General features: G+C 42.8%; 1 protein-coding gene across 1 annotated transcript in view; it reads left to right on the top strand.

The window, feature by feature from the left end:
- The first annotated feature begins 19,142 nt into the window (after window positions 1–19,142).
- The window catches only part of asic1b (acid-sensing (proton-gated) ion channel 1b), a 169,425-nt gene continuing 160,707 nt past the window's right edge, over window positions 19,143–27,860 (top strand). Inside the window, exon 1 of the mRNA XM_066708317.1 lies at window positions 19,143–20,336. Coding sequence (XP_066564414.1) covers window positions 19,975–20,336 — 362 coding nt within the window. The 5' untranslated portion in view covers window positions 19,143–19,974. The remainder of the gene's footprint in view (window positions 20,337–27,860) is intronic.

Here is a 27,860-nt window from a genome sequence, read left to right as displayed (position 1 = left end):
GGCCTCTTTCAGCAGGATAATGCGCCCTGCCACAAAGCAAAAGTGGTTAAGGAATGGTTTGAGGAACACAACAACGAGTTCAAGGTGTTGACTTGGCCTCCAAATTCCCCATATATATATATATATATATATACACTCACCTAAAGGATTATTAGGAACACCATACTAATACTGTGTTTGACCCCCTTTCGCCTTCAGAACTGCCTTAATTCTACGTGGCATTGATTCAACAAGGTGCTGAAAGCATTCTTTAGAAATGTTGGCCCATATTGATAGGATAGCATCTTGCAGTTGATGGAGATTTGTGGGATGCACATCCAGGGCACGAAGCTCCCGTTCCACCACATCCCAAAGATGCTCTATTGGGTTGAGATCTGGTGACTGTGGGGGCCAGTTTAGTACAGTGAACTCATTGTCATGTTCAAGAAACCAATTTGAAATGATTCGACCTTTGTGACATGGTGCATTATCCTGCTGGAAGTAGCCATCAGAGGATGGGTACATGGTGGTCATAAAGGGATGGACATGGTCAGAAACAATGCTCAGGTAGGCCGTGGCATTTAAACGATGCCCAATTGGCACTAAGGGGCCTAAAGTGTGCCAAGAAAACATCCCCCACACCATTACACCACCACCACCAGCCTGCACAGTGGTAACAAGGCATGATGGATCCATGTTCTCATTCTGTTTACGCCAAATTCTGACTCTACCATCTGAATGTCTCAACAGAAATTGAGACTCATCAGACCAGGCAACATTTTTCCAGTCATCAACTGTCCAATTTTGGTGAGCTTGTGCAAATTGTAGCCTCTTTTTCCTATTTGTAGTGGAGATGAGTGGTACCCGGTGGGGTCTTCTGCTGTTGTAGCCCATCCGCCTCAAGGTTGTACGTGTTGTGGCTTCACAAATGCTTTGCTGCATACCTCGGTTGTAACGAGTGGTTATTTCAGTCAAAGTTGCTCTTCTATCGGCTTGAATCAGTCGGCCCATTCTCCTCTGACCTCTAGCATCAACAAGGCATTTTCGCCCACAGGACTGCCGCATACTGGATGTTTTTCCCTTTTCACACCATTCTTTGTAAACCCTAGAAATGGTTGTGCGTGAAAATCCCAGTAACTGAGCAGATTGTGAAATACTCAGACCGGCCCGTCTGGCACCAACAACCATGCCACGCTCAAAATTGCTTAAATCACCTTTCTTTCCCATTCAGACATTCAGTTTGGAGTTCAGGAGATTGTCTTGACCAGGACCACACCCCTAAATGCATTGAAGCAACTGCCATGTGATTGGTTGGTTAGATAATTGCATTAATGAGAAATTGAACAGGTGTTCCTAATAATCCTTTAGGTGAGTGTATATATATATATACACCAATCAGCCATAACATTATGACCACCTGCCTAATATTATGTAGGTCCCCCTTTTGCTTGATTGGATTGAGATCTGGGGAATTTGGAGGCCAAGTCAACACCTTGAACTCGTGATTCGTCAGACCAGGCCACCTTCTTCCATTGCTCCGTGGTCCAGTTCTGATACTCACGTGCCCATTGTAGGCGCTTTCAGCAGTGGACAGGGGTCAGCATGGGCACCCTGACTGGTCTGAGGCTACGGAGCCCCATACGCAACAAACTGCGATGCACTGTGTGTTCTGACACCTTTCTATCAGAACCAGCATTAACTTTTTCAGTAATCTGAGCTACAGTAGCTCGTCTGTTGGATCGGACCACACGGGCCAGCCTTCACTCCCCACGTGCATCAATGAGCCTTGGCCACCCATGACCCTGTCGCCGGTTCACAGCTTTTCCTTCCTTGGACCACTTTTGATAGGTAATGACCACCTGTCAGTGGTCATAATGTTATGGCTGATCGGTATATGTGAGAGAGAGAGAGAGAGAGAGAGCGTGTGAGAGAGAGAGCAGATAAGACTGTGCCACTGTTTCACACTGACCACTCCCTCCCCACTCTACCTCCTGTTGCCTTCACCAAGTCCCCCTACACACAGTGGCATTTAAATGTTACAGGGAATCCCCCCCTGCATTTGGTCAATTGGGCAGTTCATTTTATGTTCATGCTACCGTGTGTGTTTTGTGCATGTGTGCGTGCAGTCTATCAGTGGGTTTCTGTGCTGGAATTAAACAGAGCACTGGGAAAAAGGGGGGCTCATGTACTGTAGAGTCACTGCAATCCGCTATTTTCAACTGGTCTCTCTCAGAGTGAAGCCAGGAGTCTGTCCTAGAGTCCCACCATCCAGCAGGATAGTTAGCAAATCCATTTGTAAGGCACCTGACTAATTTCTTCCTCTTAAACACAATTGCAAGACAGTTGAAGTAGACAGCCAAGAATTATAATGCAAAGACGTGTAATGCAATTATGTAATCTGGCTAAGGTGTAAATCAGATCCAAATGTTAACCCATTTACAAACCCAAAACATTATAATGGCCTTTCAATTACTGCCCAATGGAGACCAAGGAGGGGGTCACTGTTTACTTAGCAGGCCTTGGACTATGCTTTAGAATCAAGTCATTTCCAGCTACCTAGAGAGTCCCAGTATCTAGACAACCAAAGCGTCCGTTTTGACAACTGAAACACGCAACTGGATCATTTTAAGTAGCCAAGAGCTAGAATTGAACATAAATTAGGAAGGCTCAGTGCATCCTAAGCCCTGGACCTGACCCCTAGGCATCGAAAACTCATGGCCAATTATCCAGACACGGCAACTTCTTCAGATCTGACAAGCTGACAAGCACACTGCCCCCTTAGTGTTACATAAAGTGCGTCAAGCTCTGCTGCAACTCGGCTCTGTGTGACATAATCACTTTCACGAGTGGAGCCACTTCGCTCCGTCTGTCGGCGCCTATTGCCGCACCGCTGCCGTGTCGACTCTTGACTGGCTCGGGAATGCGTGCAAGAAAGCGAGCAAATGCCAACCAACTCGCACCACCGCGTCCTTCAGAGCCGGCGCCGAGTCCTTGCCGGGGAATGACTGTGCAGCCCACGTCTCCAGTCTGAAGACGCCTAATGAAGTTTTCGCTCAACCTCAAGCTGCTTATTACGTTGTGTTAATTGTATTTGCTATAAAGTTAAGTCATAGCAACTGGCGATATGCTCACCCGTACTGTCACTGAATCTTAATTTGTTTTTCTCCCTCCCTTTTTCAATTGATCATTTTGTTCTCTGCTATCCTCAAAGGGCATTTATAAGACTTTGGGCGAGATTAAATTCTATGATGTTATATATATATATTAAATCACATTCTGGAGCATCATTTTGAATCAAGTCCCTGCATGTGTTGCTCAGGCCTGGGTACAAAGCCCTAGACAAAAAAACGAAAAATAAAGGTTACACTAAAAAGCAAAAGACCATTACCATTATTTTAACATATCAATATCTCAGCTCTATATTATGTCATCAAATGATAACAATACAAGGACTAAATGCACTTTAATCCACCACTGATCCACCAAATTACTACAATAATTGTCAAATATTATCTGTGAGTCATTTTACGACATCATTTAATGGGAATAAAAGGGTAATCAAAAACATACAGATTTATGTTGTTCCTTACTTTGGGGAAAAAAGGAACTAAAATCTACTAATCTGATAACCAAATCCTGCAGTCGGTGACGGTAGGTATTGGTTACACGCCTTATTAGCCTTTCCTTTCATTAAAAGCATTAGAAAGCTGACTATAATTTCCCATTTGTCCTCACTTACCAGCAATCAAACAACGTAATACTGCAATTTCCCTTAAAAGAAATCCAGTCCTACAATCATGTTCAATTTTACCACTGATGTAATTGGTGTTTGTCTCCTAATCAGTTTGATTTCCCCCACTGTGCGCCTAGGCTCACACCATACAATTCCCGGGTATTGAAAGGGAAATCAATCTTGCGGACTGTTATGTTCTACTTATCCCGTTTTCTTCTGGAACGTTCTCGTGTGTGGATGGTTTTCTTTCCTTTTCTTATCCACTATAGTTAACCACCACCCCTTTCTTTTCTGACAACCTTTAATAGCATATAGTTATCCTTTGAGCCACTTATTTATGCACCTGTTTCTGTTTGTTTTGTTTGTTAGTCAGAGATATCTGGCAAGGGTGTTGATATGGTACTGAATCAAAATCAATCGGCATAAAACGAAAAAGCAATCCAGTGTATCATCTATATCATTACAAATAAATAAAAAGAAAAGAAAAAATATCATACTGATCTGCACATCATAATTTAAATCAATGCAACAAATCCTAATCTTTCCCACCGGGCTGTGTTATTGTTCCTCACTATGGGCATACGTCAGTATGTTTAGTGCCCTGGCACAGTTATATCTTCTAGAGTGGGGAAAACGCCATAGAAATCTGTGTAAAATTACATTATGCTTTTCCCTGACCTGTCCTTTCCTTCTGTATTGTTTACCAGAGCAAAACCTTCCAATCCAGGGTCAATATGTGCCCAAGATTTGTTTTATGCATTGTGTGAGCACCAAGCACACTGCCAGTATGGTGCATGATGGGTGTTTATGTACCCAGATAGGTTTGCTTACGGAGATGTAAGCCATTCCCCACACAACTTTATACTTTATACTTGGCGGCCCTTGGGTATTTACAATTGCAATACTGACAGATTGCATCAGAGGTTTTGTGCTGTGTAGAACAAAGATGGGTTGATTTGTGTGGGCCTAGCCTGAAATGTAGGTGTTGGCATGGGTTGTGATTCAGACTGCTGTTAGGGTTTATGTTTAGGTTGTTTAAAACACACATTGTTTGTTAGTAAATTAGCAAAATTTTGCATTTAAATTAAGTTGTTAAAATGAAGGTTATGTTTTTCTCTGTGCTAAAGTTAGGGTCATTTTGGTCCCGGTAATCCAATACACTGCCACGTTTTTTAGGTAACCCTTTAATATTATCCTATCAGGCACCACTACTTGACTGGAAATATTTTCCAAGGAAGTTATGCAAATTAAATAAGTAGTTAAAAATATATATTGACTGCAAAGCACCATTTTATGCAACACTGTCACTGCCAATGCTGATAGAAATTTAAAGGGTCAGTATATCTAGCATCACCATAAACCACTGTCACTCAGGAGCCATTACTACATTTCAGGGCCTTACGTCAAGGGAAGACAGAGACCTGCTGTAGTAGAATACAGAAACCTAAGAAATAGACCCATATTCCACCAGCCATCTATCAAAAGGTTTACAGCAGCCATTAAGATCAAGACAGTGAAGGGGGGTGGAGATATGTGCCTTTAGTAAAAGGTAAAAGCATGTGCATTCCAATGGTCATTAAAATGTTATGATGAATCGATTGAATACTTATTGCTTCTCAGCTGTTTCTAGAAGTATACTGTTAAAGTCTTTTCTGTTTGTGTGTCGGTGAAGTCTTCGATTTCGAGTGATTGGGAAAGAAGTGAGAATACACACACACACACACAGGAATGCCACAGGTGTCTGGCTTGTTCCCCACCCCCCAGTACACTCTTACAGATAAGAGAGACGCACCGTGTTCCTTTACAATTGAAATGTCAAGAGTGGAGAAGTGTGGGCCGAGTCATGCAATTGGAGAGCCTGAGATAATGGCAACATCAGAATGCCTACCAGCCAGCAGAGGCCATCCGACCCACCCCGCTCAGCCAGTCAGAAGCGGTTTATTGTTCGGGGGAGAGGGGTCGGGCTGCCATTCTACGGATGAATCACCATCCAACAGACAAGGCCCTGCAGTTGTGCTCCACAGAACCCTGCCAGCCTGATTTTTCCTAAGTTGTGAAGGGGATTCACTTATGTGTTATGTGTTAGGGTGGTGCCGACTGTTACATTCTTACCATTTATCTATTTGCACAAAGTAATTGCAGCCCCCAGTAAATGGCAAATGCCTCTATAAATGACATCAATTTATAAGAAGCCAAATCCAAAATGAAAGTAAGTGTATTACAAATGAAGTATTTTACCAACTTTGACAAATCAGGCTGTTTTCATGTCAGTTACGGTCTCATCTGCCTGTGTTGGTCCCCTTGAGCAAAGCTTTTGAATTAAGTGGTGATGGGAGTTACAATCACATTTACCCACAGCATGGCAGCCTTGACCAGGACCCCTCGCTCCGTGCATAGTTGAAATGACACCCAGGAACAGAGTAGCTTCAAACACCCCTTGGGTTTTGTGTGCTTTCAGATAAACAGCTGTCCCCTACACCTACAACACCGTCACTGTGGCCCCCCACATGGTTTCTCCCCGAACTTTTGCCTAGTCTAGCTGTCCTCTCTCCCTAGACATCATGAAAAATGCCACCCCGGGCCGCTTTCTAACCATAAGGTTTTATGATCTCGTCTGTGGATTCTGCCGAGAGCATGTTGACTCCATTGAGGGGGGTCTGTAAGGAAGAGGAGGGGAGGAAAACACACATGCACGCTCATCCCCCATTAGAGGGAAGTAATAAGCACACATCCGTGTCACGCTGAGCCGCTCTCATGCAAAAATACCATCTCACGGGGGGGTTTCTTAATTACACTGGTGGATTCCGTACCATCTAGAAGGAGTCGCTTGAAAATATCCCAGGTAGCACGGCAAGCCTTTGTCAAGGGGGTTGGTGGGGGGGAAATAAAAGAATGCAGGGAAAAAATATATATATTTAGAAAGAGAGAGAGAGACACAAACATATAGAAAGACACACAAACATAGAGAGGCACACACACAGAGAGAGAGAGAGAGAGAGACGTAGAGAAAGATGCACAGGGAGAGAAAAAAGTGGGGGACAGATGTGGGAATAAACATGGAGAGATTTTTCAGACAAGTGTAAAGTAATAATCATTATCACCTTTTCTTCCCCCCAGAGATGTCGAATCCCACGTCTCAATATAGCAATAAAAACTGTGTAAACATGTAACAATCTAACAATGGCATGTTTTGTCTATACAAACTCACCCTGGAGAATAGTATTGTGGATCAAAGCATTCACATTGGGGAAGAGCCTCTATTTATCCCACAGCAACAACACCGTACCACTGAGTACAGCATATTCCCAAACATGTATTCTTTTATTCTTTTTTCTTTTATATTCATCCTATGAGGGCCTGGTCCCTATTTCTGAAGCATTAGCGAAGCAATAAATGTGTCAGTTAGGATCCCAAATTAATCCTTTGCGTCCTAGTTACCACACAAAATAAAATCCTATATATCGGATTGAATTTCACAAGAAGCTAATAGGTATACAGTTAAGCTATAGGGTAGCTGTCTGGGTGGGGGAGCGTTAAATCTACAGAAAATGTGCAGAATATATTTGCTCACAAACCCTGTAGACCCTTGTCTAATTCAGCCTTAACATGATCTTATATTCAGTCATATTTTCCTGAATTCTTGTTTCAGCTATAAGAATTTTGAAATGGCCTGATTTTATATATATATATATATATATATATATATATATTTAAAAAATACTAGTATTTTTTTGTATTCTTCTTCTTTACATCATATGCTGTATGTACAGTATGTATATATATTTTAAGCATCCAAAGGGCCCCTTAGGCACATTGCACTAGAATCACAGAAGCAGACGAAATACCTAAATATTTGTACATCCAAACTCCAAAGTCATTTAATTTGCCACGGATTTGCGAAATCAAGCATTTGAAGTTATGGATTAGTCTGGTCGGGGAGTGTGGGGGTGGGGGGGCTGAGACGGATCACCCTGTCTCACTCCTGGTTTGGGGAGAGAAGGTGGGGGGGGTGGAAGATGTATTGCAGTCGATGCAGTCTCGTAAACAGCCAGGGGGTCCACGCCTGCTGACAGACATGTCTAATAGCAAGCTGCAGCCTCAGACTGGCTCAGAGTAGCTCTTGGCTGTACACTGGAGCCTGATAATGTACTACAGGAAGTCCAAGGCAAATCTACCCTCACTTCCCCATCCTGCCCTCTCAACACCCCTCAATCCATCAGCTTTGATTTGCAAAAGGGAGACATTTGCAATCCAGGGAGAAGAGACAATTGAACAACTAGCTGCTTAGTGTAGCATGACACTCTCCCTTCGTAGCAAGGAAGATGTCCCATCAATAATGCACAAGGAATGAGGTCCATTCTCCCATTCTCTGCCTCTGGACTTCTGAAGCAGAGGTCATTGCTGGATGGAAAGAAAAATAGGGAAACCATATGGAGGTGACAGGACTTTGCAGACAACGGGCCAGATTAAATCAAAAACATTGACCCACCCGCTAATAGAAAACATTTTTAGTAAGATGACACTTTCTTCTAATCAGAAATTTAACCGCTATGATGAACAGGTTTGTAGTTTGCTTTTAGCAGGTGGGTCAAAATTTTGATTTAAGCCGGCCCAACGTCTACAAATATTGTTTGAGGGAAACTTGTCTCTTGGCTCTTGGTTTACCCCTTGAGCATCTGTGTTTTTCAGCTTCAATTTCGATACAAGAAGCTCTATATGTTTACTAGGTACCCTGGCACATGACAGTGTGCAGGCTGTATGGTCACCACACCAGGAATGTTTGCCAGATTCAAATGTGGCCGACTGTTGGGACCTCCCATGTAGACTCAGGACTTGGATGCAAGACACTTGCATAGTGGAAATGAAGTGAAGCTGCAGAGTCATATCCTACTCTATAAAAGCTGAAACTGGAGGGTAGTCAAATCTTGGATGCTTCTTGTTTATTTGCCTTTTGTTTATAAAAAACGTACTTCAAAATATCAGAATTGAACAACTTGTTAAAAATAATAAAACAGGCTGACACCAAACAATATTTGCCAAACTGCACTGCCTACAGCTTCTTCTAATTGATATAAAACAAGTCAAATACATTTTAGAAAATAGAGACCGACAAGAAAGGAAATGAAAAATGTCACTGCAAGGTGGCCTTAACTCGTACCGGGAAGAAATCTGTCTCCACTTTCTACAACTAGCATAGCTGATTCACTTTCAATTACTGCTTGTGTGCTGGTATCCAAACCTAGGTTGTGGCGGCCCTGTGCACATAATCTTCTAGGGGCTAGGTGAATAAATTAATAAAAAAAAACATGTTCTTTAACCCTGGGTTTGGATTCGCTGCAATGATGTAAAATGTAAGAGTATTTATTTACTAATGTGAAGGCATCAAATGGCAGAAACCCTCACATCCTTTAATTTGAGACTTTGATGAGTGGCGTGTTATAATGTATTTAGATATGACTCGATCTTGCTTGGCTGAGGAAACGATGGCCTGGCTGTGTGGACAAGGCATCATAACTAACCCCCCCCCATATGACACAATGCAGAAAAGCCAGAGAGTTTGCTGCAAAGGCGGTGCTTGGGGAGGATGAAGTCTTGTGAAGCAGTGAATGCTAGTCATTTATTATGCTGTACAATTACACTGATTCAATGTAACGTTTTGACATACCCCTTGCTTTGCATTACTAGTACTCATATTGTTTATTTTGATTTTCCCTATGCCTCCTTTCCCTTAGCTCTTAACGATGCCTGCACTTTCTAGCTTTTACTATCTAGGATGTAGGACTTGTCTTGTTTACTGTATATTTCCTACACACTTGTGTAAATTGGAATTTGTTAATTACATTATGCTTTGAACTGTACTGCACTTTGTATTGCTCTTATGTTTTGTAAGTTGCCTTGGTTAAGGGCATCTACCAATAAATTAATAATAATAATAATAATAATAATGCTGGGAAAGTAGTGTTCTGCCAAAATATTGTTTACAACACAGTGATGTAAAGTAAACCTTCACAATCATCATTGTGAAGAATAGAATTGTAGAATATCATTGAATATCTTTGTAGAAAAGTATACAGAGATATATATATATATATATATATATATATATATATATATATAAATAAACACAAATAGTAATCTTACTACCCACTCTTTGAACAGCTAGGGAACTACAGAGTGCCAGACAATGGGGGTGGGGGACGTTGAGTTTGCAAATTAAGATCCTAATAAGACATATGGCTTCTGTTCAGTGACAGATGTTCACTGGCATGCAGACGCAGGCTCCGTTATTAATTTCAAACCCTCAGTGTTCAGATCCGCTGTTGAGATTGTTTTCCAAATAAAGTTGCTAAGGCATCTTCCTACTTCTCCAAACTATTATTTTCATAGCTCAGGAACCCCTTTCCTGACCTTCCCCCTTTTTCTCCTGACACCCTCCATTGCCCCAGCATGCAAAGCATATCCCTTGTGGTTGAAGAATCCACGCAAAGGTTTCTTTTATTTTTATTTTTTTAATTCGCTGTATGTTAAGAGTGGCATGGTGTCTCACAGCTACTGGGACCCGGGTTCAGTTCCGGCCTTGGACCTGTGTGGAGTTTGCATGTTTTCCCTGTGGCTGTTTTTGCCAGGTGCTCTGGTTTCCTCCCACCAAGCTTGTCAGGTACAGGGCTGAAAACAAAATTATATTTGATTTGCTGGAACATAAAAACAAAGCAAGTTCAGATAAAATGAGAAGTAATCCTCCAAGCCTCCATCATATTCTTGTAAACAGCCTCATACGCAAAGTTGTCATTGAAAGGATTCACACCCCTTGCTTGTGAATCCTTTCAGAAGAAGACTGAACAATCTTCTTCTGTTCGTTAAATAAAAGCAGTTTTTTAAACTATACTTATGTGTCACTGAAGATTTGACCGTCACTGTTGATTTCAGCTGCAGCTGGATGTGCGAACAGCAACACTCTCGGGCGATAAGCATCTCCAATTCAATATATTGTTAAAGGCACTTGAATGTTGGAGTGGTCCTGCTAAGTGTTTTGAAGAGAAAGCGAGGGGGATTGGGGGGTGCTTTTTCTTCCGAATCATCTTTCCTGAAATGACGATATAGCGCGCCTCGTTATTACCTGTTTAATCTTCCATCTCTGAATAATTATTGCAGGTTCATCTCAGAAATGGACACGCAACGTTTTTCTTGCTGTCGTCACTGTTGTCTGTACTTGTCTGTCTTTGTCTAGAGCCAAAAATAAATACAAAAGGCCCTTAACCAGCTGGTAAGACGGTCAGATCATGCTCACACAGTACAGCTTCCCAAGTGACAATCTCCCTGCTCTGTAATCACTGTCACTGAGCTGGCTCTTATGTCTGAACCGGGGTGTGTGTGAGGGGGTCTTGAAAGTGGCTCTCAGTGAGCAAGTAAACACGATTGTCCTTGAAGTGTAGGCTAGTGTAGCTACTGCACGGAGACTAACAAAACGCTTCCGACAGGAAGTATGGTTTTGCATGACTGCCACCTGATCTCAAAGCCAGTCTGTGGAGTCTTTATTCCAAAACACACAGATATATCTGCGCTTGTTTATTCCCAGTCGAAGGAAACTAAAGTGACCCAGCTAGGAAATCACTTGTAACCGTGTTCCTGTCATATCCAATATGTTATATAACAGTGGACACACAACTGCATTCGCTTCACATAACTGAAAGTAAGCGTTACGGTATCTCGGATCAAAATCAAGTTTTACTGTAGTTTCACACACACACACACCTGCTGGAGCCAGTGTTATTACTTTCTAAATATAAAAGCTGTCAATCAAGAATATGCACATTCATCATCTGCTAATGAGTTTTCAGTTACTGGTAACTGGGTGACTACAATGGGCTCAAAGATATCCTCGTTTGTTACTTTTACACTTTGTTCTTTTTTTTACTTTTTGTTATTCTCCGTACGAACCTGCCCTTTAACAGCCTACATTTTCATTATTAATTAAACTTAATTAGCCGCACTTAATTATCAATCCTGTTCGCTCCCCAGCTCAAATACACCTGCTGCTAATAACAAAGACAGCTACCAAAAGAAGATGACCAATTTAAGTTTTTAAGCACTCTGCCTGTTTTAAACAAAGCTTTCCCCAGTTATATTTATTTGATGCCTTAAAAAAATATATAATGTTAACAGATGGGGCTCTCCAGACCGGAGTTTCATCAGAGAGAGGTGGTGAAGTTTTCTACTGGGCTCCTTAGTGGTGCATCTGGTAAAACATTTCTGATTAGAGTGCATGTTTGGGCCCTATACTACTAATATTGCTTGGCCAAATCTGGGCTGTAAAGTAAAATATATTAAAAAAGGTATGCATTTTGCCATTAGTAGACCTCATTAAATTGAGTCATTACATTATTACAAGAAGAATCGGGAAGAATTACAAGAAGAATCGGGAGACTTCAGTTAAGCAGATTAATCTTGTTGTTATTATTATTACTGCATGTTTGTAATGCTTTAAAATGCTTCTTGTGTAAACTGTTAGTCGCCCTGGATAAGGGTGTCTGCTAAGAAAGAAACAATAGTAGTAATAATCTCATCCAGAACACCCTGGAGCTAGCAAAACACACACTGACTCCAGAGAGTAAAGATACATCTAATATACTTTGCAGGGATTATGTAACATATTGTATGTTAATGGTTTTAGCAAAGTGAGTTTTTCCAACAACTGTCCCATCCCCCCAGGTCAGTATTGGTGTCCTAGAAAAGGACAAATGCTTTTATTTCCTTGGCCAGTCCTGTTGACAGTGAGGCTAAAGGTTTGGTGTTGTAGGGAAACCTGCCTCTCAAGACTCACAAACAGAACTCTTTCTCCACATGCAATTTTGAACACAAAGATCAGTCTTGAGAGGAAGATTACAAGCTGTTAATCTCAGCTCGGAATTCCCTATGAGTTAATGTCCAGAGCCCTTCACCTGATTGCTGTATATTACAATTCCAAACTATAGGCAGGGCCAGCAGGAGGAAACGCACGCTCACTCTCTCTTCTCCTGATCTTGTCTTCTCATTGCCTGGGGTGTTGCAAACGTTTGTCTGCCGCTTTGAATAAAAATGCAAATTTCAATCACCATGATGTTCCTTTGAAGTCTCTGTGTCAATGGCTTTCACGTTGCCCGGGGGCTGGTGAAAGTGAATGGGGAATAATAACCCGTGTCGATGCCTTGCCCTTTAAATCAGTGTACCCTGATAGCCATATCCTTCCTGTATGACTGTAGCAATAAGTATGGCGGGCAACTAATTTATTTTGCACATGCAGTCGCAGTCCAGAGCATAGGGCTGCACTTCAGTCCAGCTGGTGTTATACCACCTGATTCATAGGGTGATCGAGGGAGTCAAGGGAGTCAGGGAGTTGAGGTTCAGCTCCGGCTCCAGGCTTTTTTTAATCCGTTCCAGCTCCGGAGCATCAAAAAAACTGCACAAACTATGATGGGATCATTATTTAAAAGTTTTTTAAGTTGTGATGCTTTGCTATACATTTTCTAAGATTATAAAAGAGATAAGAATATAGGAATCTGGTATTAAAACTTAAGTGTTTTATCTACTATTTTTTTCAACTTTTGTGTAAATAACTGTTTAACAAAACCAAAATATGAATAACATAATCGTCTGTTTAACCATTCAAACATGAAAAAGTCATCAAATTGTAAAATGTTGTCAAATCACCACCAGCACAACCCCCCTGTCCTCAAATCACCAGCACAACCTCCCCCCGGTCATCAAATCGCCAGCACCCCCCCTTGGCTTACGTTTTGCCAGCACCCCCACCAAAAGCCAGGCGTCCAGTATTTTCATATCTCAAAAGTGGCAACCCTATTGGCAATCAAGGTACAGGGGGCAGGACTCCAGCATGTGACTTTAACTTCCTGGCAACCAACTTTTGGTCAATCTAGAGTCAGGACATTTCAGATAACAGTTCACTGTAAAATTAGGTTAATTTAGGCAGAATGTGGTTGAAATAAAATAATTTGGAGATACTTAAAATAATTAAAATACAAACACAAACAAATAATAATTGTCCAGCTCAGCTCTGGCTTCAGCCAACTCTACTCTCGAGTTCACATCCCACTAGTGGTGACTTCCCAGTCTGGCCTGCATTTACAAGTGAACAAATCATTGATTGCTGTCAGAGCACTCATCCGTTTCCTCATTTCCACGATTTCATTACGGTCCTGCCCATCTCACTCATTTAGGTTATAGTAACGAATCAATCCCAGGGTTTAATCCTGGCATTTTTGGGGGGTTGTTGTTTTTATTAGAAATCCCAGGAAGTCCACTTAAGTAAAAAAAAAAATGTTGGGGTAGTTTCTCCCAATTCCTTACACCACTGCAGTTTAAACTGGTGGCTCCTATTCGTATGTTCAAAATGCATTTGTCCGCTTGCCCTCGTGAAACTGAAAGGTTGGACAAAGCCAGGGAATGTCAAGGCAGGGGGCAGGCTAAGTTTCCCCCCGGGATCTGCGTCTGTGCCCATCTGAAGGAAGAGATGCCACGGGAACATGTCAGAGATAAAATGTGTGTTCAGAAGGTGTAGCGTGGCCCTAGGCTCTTACAAAATGGATGCAAAAGAAGAACATAATGTGACAACTGCTTTAATTTATTTATACACATCAGCTGCTATAATATGAATATGCAGGAGAATGGTGGTGTGCGTTTTTTGTGAGATAAAGAAACACTAAATCAGAACACAATGTATTGTTCATTTGTATTCTGTAAAAAACATGTATATATATTTAATTAACTATAGTCAAATGCTGTGGGCCAATCAGATTCATTGTGCAGTTTTTCTCCATAGTTCATACTATCTGGACTTGCCTAATTGTAAGCATGCCCTGGGCACTTGTAGCATACAACAGCTAGCCACTTCAAATTGCAGTCAATTTTCTAAATGCTGTGTAATAATCCTTATGGGTTTGGCAACATGTGGAGGACTAGAGAACTGGGTCTACAAATGCCAGGGAAATGCCAGTGGAGAATGTGCCAGCTGCAGCACTGACTTAGCTTTTGAAACCAGTCGTGCAAAACAAACGGAAGGCAAAACGATGCAATATTAATAACGCTAACAGGTATTTGCCAGCGCCCCATTTGTCTTGCTCAATCTAAGATGGGCAGTGTGAGAAAAAGCCCAGTGGCACAATGGCACAGCTCTCATCAAGGCGGATGCAGGTTAATGCAGTGGCTAAGAATAGCTCGGTGCCTGGTATTTCTGTGGCTGTTTCTGGTTTGTTTGTCTTTTTTTTGGGGGTGTGGGGGGACTTCTTCATCAGAGCCCATCAGTTGAAGGATCATCATTGAAAATTGCTGTGAAAAGCTTCCCCTGCCAGAGGGCTATATAACACTGCCACTGCGTCTGAAGCGTTTAAGCCTGTGTGAGGAAGGGGCCGTGTTTAGGATTGGATTGTGGTCTGTGTATCCAGATGGAGAATGTCCCCACCGAAGCAAACAAGGCCCAGGTCGTCTATCCCTTCTAATAAGGATGCCACGGATCACTCTCTGCCTGGTGTGTGTGGGAGTTCCTTTACTCACCTCTCCACGATGAGCTGTCAAAAGGAAAACAGACGGCTCCTCTCAGCAATTCTGCTTTCATCCATCGGTTCCAGTTTTTCCAGCTTGTCTTTGAATGGTCTTCCACACGAGCCACTCACTCTTAACAATGCAGACTATAGAAATATGCGTGCGTGTTGTATTGAAGAACTCCAGTTCTGCAATAAGCCTGGATCCTCTTGACAGTGTCCTGTAACTGCAGAGAAAATCTGACTTGCTGGAACACGGAATTAATTGGAAATGGTCCACTCTGACCCCAGTATGGTGCCATTTCTATCCCAGTGTGAGACACCGCTCTGCCCAGTGCCGCAGTCTCACAGCCTCTGCGGTGCTGGCATGCACTAACCCTCCTCTACTTGCCGCTAGGACCCAGCACGACCACATTACAGCTAATAGTCCATCTGTCCAGTCCACTGAGACCGCCAGCTCTCTGCACTTGCCCCTGCAAACCGCCCTGTCAGCCCTTTTCACGTAGCTCAAGTCTGTACTTCTGTAGCCAGACAGCCTGCCTGCTGCCCCTGTCGTAAAACACACAGTATCAAGCAGGGTGTGCATTTATCACTGTCTCTACCCTAGGAGCTGGGAGCATATGTGCACCTATGCCTCCTCTACACATCTGCTATCGCCGCATTACTACCTCTGAGCTCAAGTGCAATTCGATCAGCTCCTAAACTGCTACTGGGCAGGTCACTGGTGTGGTGAGATAAGATCCCAGAGGTCAAATGTGATTCACAATGAAAATGTAATGCGAACTTTAAGATGAACAGTTTGCCCAGCTAGTCTGAATGGTTCCAGTCTTCTTTGCATCGTAACTCAACCACCACCTGGCAAACACCACCAGTTAGACACAAGGGACCTCTCGCTACAGAGAAGCCATGCAGATCTCATGCTTTGTATCCACTGATGCACTGCTCTCGCTGGTCACGGCTGTCTCTTCCCCGTTCCGGTTCTGGCACTGTGATTTGAGGAGCCTTGAGCGCTTTGCCCCAGGTAGAATTAAATATCACGCGAGAGAGGGGCAGATCTTGCTTCCTGAATGTAATTACACCACATTAAACCTCCTGGGCAATAAGCTCGTTAAAACACATACAAGGGCACCAACTCCACCAAGGCTTTATTTATTTTTTGTTTATTTTTTTTCCTGTGATAACACCCCTTCTGCAAAATGCCTGAAACCTGACTTGCAGGAAAACGCCCGGAGATGGATGCCTGTGTTGAGATTGTGCATGTCCTTGTGGTAACAGACTGCAAGTCTGGAAGTTGCTCCCTGTTTATACAGCTGGGTTGATTCAAACAAGAGGGGTAATCCCAGTTTGTATTAGAGAGTCTCCATCGATTTCTGTTTTGAAATCCCAAGTCGGTACTTGCCAATGTGAGCTGGCATTTGTATTCTGAGTTGTGTACCATGCCTTAAGGTCAGTTGCTGTCTGAAGGCACTATGTACTACTTTTTAATTGCATTACATTGTATTGTAAAGCATCTTTCTCAGGTCTAGAGTCTGAACCACTGCACCATACTGCCCCCATAAATAACTATTTGTTGCAGAGGTGGAATTACTTTTCTTGGCCAGTTGCCTTGTTTTTCATCTTTTTCTTTTTTTCTTTTTCTGATTTACCTTGCCTCTCATTACTTTACAAAATCGATGCGTGACTTAATTCCCCCTCTTCAATCGGCGTGCAAGAAAAAAGAAAAAAGACTCCCTTGACATCGCCTCCTTCACTGAGGAATTCAGTCTTATCAACTCTCTGCCTTGAATAACTCCGAGGCCCCACTTACACGCAGCAACCAGCCATTTAATTTGGACCTTGCAACACCGTGTCAAGTACATTATTGCAAAAGCAGCCAGATCAGGAAAACTACATTAGCAGGTGTAATGGAACTCCATTCACCAAAGAACATGGAGGCAAATCAAAACCGCTTCCTCGATATTGTATATTTAAAAAAATGGCTTGCGAAATCTCTGATTGACTGTCTTGTTAAATAGATTTGTAATAAAAAGGAGTAAGATGTTTGCAGTGCCATGGTCAAATTAAGGTCCACTAATGTTCCAACTTCCAACTCAACACATGTATAATTACTTTATGTTGTTACTGATCTGTTTATTTACAGGTTGTCCAAAGCTTTCAGTGAAACTAACTCCCCCCTAGCGGCCGCTTCTGATAATGACATCTGCAGGTGTAAATCACTTATTTATAACAATGTAATAATAATATTTTATTGAGGAAGTCCAGTCGTTTTGTTTTACTCTTGCGGGCTAAACTGACCCTCAGGTTTCACAGCAGCATATCATATATTGTAGGCTAACAGCTTGTGGCAAATGTTTCAATTGAATTGTATCCCAGCCTCAAGCTAGAAATCCAAGTTTATATTGGAGTGAATGAAGTAAGTGTTCTGTATTATGTTTGCTAAGCACAGTCTGAATATTTTATACAAACTTTATACATTATTTCAGCCAGACCAAACCTCTAACTGTTAATATCACCGGACACTGAGGATGAGTCACACTTGAATAATTTAAAAAGTGTAAAAAAAAAAATCCAGATCTAAATCTTTCAACACGGGTAAGTAATCAAATTTCGGTCAAATATAGATGTGGGGAAAAAAATCAGTCTAGTAAATTTAGGACGGTCGCGTTGCATATTTAATGCATACTCATGTATAATAAATATTTCGGTTTATATTAGTACAGCCTGAACGGTTTCATAAGTTACGTAATATATTTTTTTTACACGAAAATGGACCAATAATACAGCCTCTAATTTCTGATATTCGTTTATATAGGCTAGACTTGTTTTCCCTACATTGGAGAGTCACATACTGTCAGACATGTGGTGTGTAATTGTACTACTCGATTAAAAAAGGATTACCGCTCCAAATAATAAAAAAGCCCTAATGTAAATGCCTCAATTAGATATGCATGGCATAGTAAACTAACGATTGGATCTTCAATGAGAACTGCAATGCACTGGGAATGTGCGGTCATTCCTCACGGGTAAATATTTAGCCTGGCGAGTTCAGTGACAATTACAGTGTTTTCTAATCCAATAACTAATTATCATGTTGATTGCAGTATGAAACCGACATTTTCTCACGCTTCTCGTAGGCGCAACACGCAACTGCTGGGCTAACATCAGGAATATGTCAGTGATAGACCTGTACCAAACCAATGTCACTAACGATCAACGGCGGATCGATTATCGATCAAGTGATCTGCTACGCCCAGGGATCAATATTAGCATGAATCGATGCCTTGGGTTAGAGACAACGGAGTGGGGGCCATTTCAGAAATGCACTGTTCGCCCGTAGGCCAAGCATACAGATTTATTTGTATTTATTTAATTATTAATGTGATCGAAGTGGATTTATCAATTGCACATACACGCGCACCTGACAATTGGCAGGTGCGCGTGTATGTGCAATTGATAAATCCACTTCGATCACATTAATAATTAAATAAATCCACTTCGATCACATTAATTGGTATACACACCGGATTCCCGGGATTTTCTATGCGCCGGCAGGGTGGATGAGTTTATATATATACGCCGGCCGCTTTCTGTTATGGGTGATAAAGAAGTGCTGCTAAAAAAACCGTGAAACTGTCTCAGATAATGGCACTGTGTGTGTGTGTGCATGGATTATTATTTGACTCCAGCGTTTGAGATTCACAGACCATCCACGTTGAGAGCGGCATCAGCAGTCGGCACCCTCCACTCTCTCTCTCTCTCTCTCTCTCCCTCCCTCCGACGAACAGCACCGCAAGCAACCCAGGCAGCAGGCGACCGCGGCGCAGCAGGAGCATCCCTCCCTCCCTCCGTCCCCCTCCCCTTCCGCTTCCCACCCCCCACTCCCCGCGCCTCGGCAGCGAAACAGCAGCCCCGCACTACAGCCCGAGCCCGAGCCGAGCCCGCGGGACCCAGAGGCCACCTCCACGGCACCGAGCTCAAGAGGGAGGCGGGACCCAAACCGCTCCAGGGTGCCTTTTACGCATTTGGCACGGGTGGCGTGTGGCATCAGACTTGTCTTTGCAATTGTGATGTTGTGAAGAACTCAACTTCTCCTTCTGCTGCGTGATTTTTTTCCCCTCCTCGGTCGCTGGTGTGTTTTGTTGTGATCGTCTGCGTGCCTCGGCTGCCGTCGGCCGGCTATTATATTATTTATTTTTTTGCCAGACTGATCTCAAATGCTTTCTCGCAGACCGGGCTGTTTCCACCGCCGGGGTGCTGGGATGTGACAGGCGAGCCGCGCTGCTGAGACAGGGGTCTTCTAGCGAGACGTCAAAGCCACGCGTGGGCACTCTTGTGAAATACTTCTTCACGCGTAAAAAGGCAGTCAGATGGGGGGCTTGGGATTGCTTCACACGCACACAGACCCCCACATGCCTTTGTGAATCAGTATAGTCGGACAGTTGTTGTTTGTGTTTGTTTTAGTTTTGCAGGAGTGGGGGGGTGGGGGGGTGGTCTTACTGAATCTGATTTTCTTGGGAAACGCAACACATGTGGGGCATTTCGGGTCAGGCATGCCCAAGCCTTACGCGAGAAGAGACCCAACTGGTGTGTTGGTGAAGGAAAAAAGGGCGTCGATTTAAGGAGTCATTCCGTGCCATCCCACCACCTCCTCTTAAGCACTTCATAAGCAGGACTTCGTCTTCAGGGGTTGTTTTGTGCGGAGGGGCGACCGCCAGTGCCGTCTTCGCAATGGATATCAAAGTGGAATCCGAGGAACTGGATTGTAACCGTCCTGCTCCCGTGGAAGTGTTCGCCGGCTCGTCCACGCTGCACGGCATCTCGCACATCTTCACCTACGAGCGGATCTGCATCAAGCGCTGCCTGTGGGGGCTCTTCTTCCTCGGCTCGCTCGCCTTCCTCGTGTGCGTGTGCGTGGACCGGGTCCAGTACTACTTCCAGTACCCGCACGTCACCAAGCTGGACGAGGTGTCCGCGCCGAGGATGCTCTTCCCGTCCGTCACCTTCTGCAACCTCAACGCGTTCCGCTTCAGCCGCGTCACCCGCAACGACCTCTATCATGCGGGGGAGCTGCTGGCTCTGCTCAACCGGCGGTGGGTATTTCTCCTCTGGGCCGTGACCGCAGTTCAATGCGCACCACTCAACGCATGTAGGCTACGGTTATTTATAGAGGGGGGTGTAAGGGTATGAGGTTGAGCGTTGCAATTCACTTTATGTAAAACAGATTGTTGTACTATACAGCGATGGCCCACTGAATTGGTAATCTTCATATTGTAACGAAAGTGAAAAGTGTGCAGCTGTCCTGACACCCGTTTCTTAAAGTTGGTCTCAGTACCCTGGACAGCACCCCGCATGCACTGCCAGGCGCAAACTGCTTTTTACAGTTCCTGCACCGATCAAGCAATAGCTCTGTCGGTCTGTACACTTACAGTTGCCATTAAGAAAATAAACTTTATTATTTGGCAAATCGGCTGTACAAACCTCCCAGGTAGTTCATTAGAATAGGCAGCAACTTCACTTTAAACTTGACAGGATAACTTTCCCTAAGACATTCTCTGTCTTTTCACCTGTTTATTCATGTACAGTTATTTTTCCTAGAAGAATGTGATGGAAGATTGACGAAGCTTATTTACTCAGCGACGGCGCTCTTATTCATATTAATATTAGTATTGTTATAGTAGTAGTAGTTGGGCACGCAGGCTTGGTGTAGTCATTGCTAATGTGTTGCGAAGTGCGGAGGAGTACTTGAAGTGATGGATGAGGCTCTTGGAAACTTAGAGGAATTGCTCTGCTCGGTTCAGGGAATGAATTTCGCTTTTAATTTACCCTCCCGCACACTTTGTTGCGCACTGTGCGAGAGTGCAGAGCTGGGATGCAGATCTTGTTTATCACCGCCGCCTAAATAACGAGGATCAAAAGCAAAGACGCAAGGCTCTCTACTCCAAACTCATTTGCAAAAATTCCTCCTTAGTATTTTTTCTTCCCGAAATCAAACAAACAGTACAGTTACTTAATGCATTCATGGTCTCTACTGTATTCGCTTTTTGAAATCGTGTCCTCAATGCCAAATTCGTGATAAATCCATTCAGTGTGGAGCCCACTGCTTCCAGCGCAAGAACTCTACACGCTTTAATATTCAACAGGTTCTTGTTGTAGGATTTGATTCAGGATATATGTATGTATATATGTATTTGTTTGTTTATTTGTAGGGTGTGGTGAATGCCTGTTTGTCCATCTGTCCATCCTCACCACAACTGTACTGCAGGGCAAACCTTCCACAATAATCTTAATCAAAGCGTTTTTAATTAGAGGAAAGCAGATGATCTGCTAATTTGATTGCATCTAGTTTGCTGACTTTTCTGTGCATAGTTCCCCCCAGGCGCTCCATGCACAGGGATCCACTCAGCCAGCCTGCTAGTTAGCTGAACACTTACCTGAACGTGGTGGAATAACCTATAATATCCAAAGTTTCTTACGTCAGATATGACCGGTTCAGTCGTTTGTAACATTTACCTAAATCCACCAAAATGACATTCCTTTGAAATATGAGCATACAGTTGAATTGATACAGTAGTCATGATATTAAAACAGATTTTATTTTTCTTCCTTACTAAACTCACACACACACACACACACACACACACACACACACACACACACACATACAATAAGATTATCAATACACTGGTGAGTGAAAAGAGGTCAGCCCACCATGCTTCACCAGTTATTTTTAGATCATTGATCCACATCTCAAGCTATTTATTAAAAGACAGCATAGAAATAACATCTACAATATGGCCTGCAAACATCCTTCATACACATACCATTAGTGTAGAGGAGCCGTATATCTCAAGCCTTGAATGTAAAGCCATACATACATACATTTCTCCTGGGATTTCACTTCACATTTCTATCTATCGAGCACACAATTTGTAATTAGCTCTATAATCTCTGCCTATTAGGTGTATATTATCTCTGGAGCTCTCCATCTCTGTATCTCTCTCTGTCTATGTCTCTCAATATCACTCTCTCTACACAGATGTATATACAAATAAATAGGCTCATAAATGTTTGCTTAATTACCTTTAAAACTGGATAAACAAATTACTATATTATTTTCTTTCCTGTAAAACTGTAAAAAACCTATAGGGAACGTGGCTGTTCTGAACATCCAGTGTCTGATATTTGTGTGTAGTCCAGTGTCTCTGATTCAATAAAAGCACAGTGGGGTTTTCCTTCTCAATCCTTTATATTCAATGTTGTGAAAGCGGGGGTGGGGGGACCTGTCCACATCTCATAACTGTAATTACTGCATGTTACCACGAGTAACACTCAGTGGAACAGATTTCAACCCTGAAAATAAGGTATAATCCCACAGATCCATTTGGTGGATTTTATTACAACTAGCCACGACTAGAATATATGAAGGAAAAAAAAAACGTGATCAGATAGCTAGAGCTAAGAGATGCAAAAACCCAGCATGATTTATGAGGAGCATTAGTATGCATCAGGAGCAGGCATGCTTTCTTGCACCTAAGTCTGTGTAAGCTAGCTGGCGTGAAACGACAAGACACTGACACTGCAGTCGGCGAGGTCAACGTCTCAATATGAACATTCAACTGTTTTAGTTTATGGAATCACTTATAGAGTGCTCTCTGAAAGATTAAAATTCAGATCTGTTTGTGTTTTTTTCTTGTTTTTTTCTGTTATTGTAACTATTAATCTCAGCTCATACCATCAGTTACATTGTTCTTGCGTTATGATCATATGCACAGGTCAGAGGTTAAGGCTTAAAACACAATAACCGTGGCTACCAGACTCTTTCGCTCTGAGACAGTCACAGAGGACACTGATTCAGCCCAGCAAAAACTGTAAGGTTCCCCTAGGTTGAAATGAGTTAAGAAATCAATTGAGTGGGAGTCAAAAGATTATACTCCTTAAAATAAATGCAATCCTTACAGTTTGCTTAAGAAACAAAAGACCTTGAACTATAACAAATAATAAACAAGTCTGGATTACATAACAATATTGTTTTAAACTAAAAGAATCCCAGAATGTCATTATTTAAAATGACGGGTGTGAATAAATTTGACCTTCTTTGTGTGTTATACCAGCTGAAATACTCTAGGCCTCCAACTTGAGTCTTGAGGGTTGCATAAGGTCAATGGACCATAGTGATCTGCAGCAGCCAGATGAAGTCAAACAGATGCCCCTCTTCCACTGTTGCCTTTTAAGAGTGCAATCAAGGAGCTGAGGGATTCACAATATGTATTAGTGTGTCCCACCGAGCGGAATGCAGTCAAAATCGGTTTGTGTCCTCTTTGGGGACAAATGGGAGAAAAATTAAAATTGAGTAATAATAAAAACATACAAACCGCTAACCAAAAATAAGTTGCAAGACTTCAGCACAGGACTTCTGAAGGAGAGGAATCGGAAGCAATTAGTGGCACTTTGCAAAAACAGCATCCGAATGGACTTCATCCCCATGTTAGCAATTAGCATCCTCTTTGAAACCTCTCTGTTCTTGCGCTGATAAACGGAACCCTTGTGTGCTTTTCTGCGTCTCGTTTAAAAAAAAAAAATCTTCTCATCCCAGCTATTATTGATGCGTTTATTTCTTTTTTTAAATAACGTTTCTTCCTTGTGTGATCCTTCCTCTGCATCCAGAATTAAACAAGAAGCCTAAATAAACTAACTGTACTGTTTAAAAACAAATGGGGTGCTTTATGGCCTGGCATAGACAATCCGATTCCTCCAGGGAAGCAAAAGATCAGACGACAGAGGGTGTCAGTGCCACTCATGCAGTTTTTTCTGTGGTGGAAGAGATGCTTTGCTTTTATGAGCAAAATGGGAGCTCCTGACTAGAATCCTTTTCTCTTACTTGGAAAGTCTTCACCTCTGGCTCTGACTTAGTGCTGCTGCTCTCTTCTTTATGTATGTATGTATTTATTGCTCATGGATTATTTCCCCATTGGTTTTTGAGAACTTTCAAAGTATCTTTTAAATAAAATAAATACATATATAAATAAAAGCCATGAGGTAAAATGTAGGCTGCTGTGTGGTTTTCTTTCCTTTTTCTACAGTCCCTGACCATTTTCTAGCATCTGCTTAAGACACACCTGTTCACACTCCACCTGTAATACCTCGAAATACTTTCTTGGCCTTTACACCAGTCTGCTCCCTACCCAGAATGCTTCGCTCCATTCCTCACTGTTATTTATTATGCATTCTTGCCCTTTTAACCGACTGTAATCTGCTATTGGTAATCACGCCTGCTCCAGCCCCACTGCACACACTTGCAGATCTTTATATAACTTTATTGATTAGGATTTTTATGTGGGGCGAGGTTAATTTATGGACAAGTGTATGAAGTGACTTGTGTAGATCGGTAGGTGCTTTGTATCATGCGAGTAACATCCAGCTCTGATGTGCTGAGCTGCAGCGTCTGGGCTTGATCATGTTTGACCTTTTGGTAGAAATCAATACATTTTAGTGGAACACTTCAGGCATTCACAGTGGGATGGCGGTGATGGGGGTAGGGGCTGACGAAACACATAATGTATTTTTCTTAATGAGGAGCAGTATTTGTGTGTGATTGTTTTATTACAATCTCAATTTGGAAAGCTCTTTCCCCATCAGGTTCTGTCCAAATGAAGGATGTTTATTGTTGTGTGAAAGGATGCTTCAGCTTCCGCGGGATCTGTGCTGTGAGATTGCGAGCCCTGTGGGGGGGGTGTGAGAGAGTCAGAGATACAGCAGCACAGCTTGTATTGCAATCAGTCAATCAATCCATTTTATTTGCTATTGTGCCCTCTGCGGAGCTGTCACAGTGCTTCACGGATTAAACCAACAGTACAAGACTGTGAATAATACAAAATGTAAAAGTAAATTACAAGCTTTGGAGGAGAGAGAACCAAAAACTCATACAGAAACATACTGCTTGTGTCAAGGGTGGAAAACAGACACTGAGCCTGTTTGAGATGTTACTGGAGTAAATCTGAGTTAGTGTTACGTAGCCCTAATGCAACAAAAGCAGGAGACCCTAGCATTTTCCAGCATGCCCTATATAGTTTGGTGGCTGACGACTACAAATACAATGCCACCCCCCCCCTCCAAGTCAAAACTTTTTTCTGCTATGCCTGGCCATGGGCTTATAAGGCTTAGAATCAAGTATGGGAGCCCTGTTTACTGCAGAGCCCGGGAGAGGTGCAGAATATCCTGCCTCTATTTATTAAACCTTCATCCGAAATTAAAGTGCTCATGGCGTATAATCCAATTGAACCACCCTCCCCCACCCCTTCCCATGTGCCTGCTATGATTGCTCTGGGGGTGGTGGTTGGGTGATATTAAGAATCCACACATTGTTACTCTGATATCTGCCTCCTCAAAGCTCCTAAACCCCTGGGATATATGAGCTCCTTCAAAGTGCTGTTCTGAGACTCTTATGTTGCATTCAATAAAGCACAAGCGAGAGGGAGGGTGGAGGGTGGAATGGAGCAGAGGGTGGGGGGGGCCCTGAATCAATTAACTTTTAATCAGACCAAGGGTGGAGGGAGTGAAGCCAACCCCCCCCCCCGCCAATCTCATCCCCCCAGAAGCTGGCTGTGTATATCAGCCCTGTAAACACAGCACATCTGCCTCTTCACAGAGTTGTTGAAGGGATTGGAGGAATGCTAGGAAATGTACCAGGATTGCAATAGTCTCTCTTTTAGATTACATTTCCTAGTGCAGGACAATAAAAAAGTATGCTTCCCACAACTGTGCAATTAAACCTTGAAAGGAATTCTGCTTTATATATTATATAGAAATCCCATGAGCACATACAGCTTGTACTATTGAATATTTCCCTCCAGGTGTCTTTCCTGATATTGCGCACACCCCTAGTCAGACTGCACTCAGAGTTTTGCGATCCTCCTTTCTGTCCAGCCTTGGAACACTGCATTTTGCCCAAGCGATTCCTAGAGATGGCTGCAGTACTGCATTCAAAGATTTAAAAAAGAAAGAAATGCACATCCAGAATCTTGGTGCCAGTTGAAATGGAAAGACAAAAAAGAAATGTAAAAGTAGAAATGGTACCCACACACTTATAAGGATGCTGCAAACAAGTTTTATTTAACCCAGAAACAGCTCAACATTTCAATCTTTTGGATATTCGTCAGGAGTGTGACATTCCCACAGCATCTCGTGGAGAGATACTAACTTTTGGCATGCTGGCAAACCGAAAATGAGGAAATTTAGCTTTTTACATCCCAGAAGGTATTAAAAATAGATTTTTGAATGCTGACCATCACGTTGACACAGCCCCTCGCCCGCCTACCCTGTCGTCTGTCTGCTGCTGTTTGTGACTTTCGGCTTCAAAAAATGTCTGTGTGTGTGGAAAGCTCAACCTGCTTGAGAATGATTGCAGCTAATTGGATTAATTTGCCGTCCATAATTGAAGCATTTCTAGAGCAGGTGTTGGGAGTTGGGCTCGCTTCTGGACAAATGAAGAGCGGGCTATAAAAACCCTTAAAAACATAAAAAAAGAGTCTTTGTCTGTGTCCTTGATGTGTAGGAGGACTTTCATTCTGACTAATGCTTTGAGTGAGTTTCCCTTTTTGTGGCGGAGAGCGTGAGAGCAGACACATAATAGACACAGGGAATCGGCCGCCCAGACGGTCATCGATTGCCCCTCTGTGACTCTCTGCACTCAATACATTCGAGCACCAGGTTTGCTCAGAAATCTCTTGTGGCTCTGAGAGACACTTAACTTCTTACCCCTGGCACATTCCTAGCAGGGCATTCGCCTTTCTCTTTCAACAAAACACTGAAACGGTGCCCCATGTGAGTGGAAGGTGTGTTGTGGTGTAGAGCAGGTGTTCCCAAAGTGTGGCCCGGGGGTCAAATGCGGCCCCCGAGGATGTTTTGTGCGGCCCCCCAAAGCCAGCCTTCAATCACACCTTTACTATACTTTTTTCACACAAATATTCTGTTACAAATTGCATATGTAATTTGGGGGAAAATAATAAAACAACTATTAAAGTTAATAAAAGTTCCCTAACAGAAATGTATAGGAAATAAAAAGGTATGATTTTGGACATACTTCATTTTCATCGGTGGTTCATTTTCTACTGCGCCCCCCCCATCCCTTGCAACCTCTGGAAATTGGCCCTCCATTACCAGGCATCGAGAACCCCTGGTGTAGAGGAAGCAGTTATGGTGACATCACTTCCTTAGACTTGGTAGAACGTTCAAACCCACCAGCCTCAAGGCGACATCTTTTGACATTATGGGTTTGTGTCTAGTTTGGGGCAGTCAGGTGCTCCGAGGTGGGCCCAAGACATTGTCGAATAGGAACAAACAATGCTGTAAACTTTGGAAATGGTTCTTGCTGTACAAAGCATATCCTAGATGTGTAAAAACAAACTAACAACAAAACCAGACAGCTGCCCAGATTAGATATAAATGATGCAACAGTCCTGCTGACTCAGAAGCTGATTTTACAGGTTGGATAACAGCTGAAAAACCCCAGACACCCGCTGATTTGAGCCAGACCAAATATCCGTGCACTGCGGAAAATCGTTTGAAATGGTCTAGCTGTCCCGAGGTGACTGGGGGGAAGGAGGGTTAGGAGAGAG

This window comes from Amia ocellicauda, chromosome 7, assembly GCF_036373705.1.
Source record: "Amia ocellicauda isolate fAmiCal2 chromosome 7, fAmiCal2.hap1, whole genome shotgun sequence".
NCBI classification, from domain to species: Eukaryota; Metazoa; Chordata; class Actinopteri; order Amiiformes; family Amiidae; genus Amia; species Amia ocellicauda.
The sequence above is the reverse complement of the archived record's forward strand: the minus strand, read 5'-3'. Positions and strand labels throughout refer to the sequence as shown.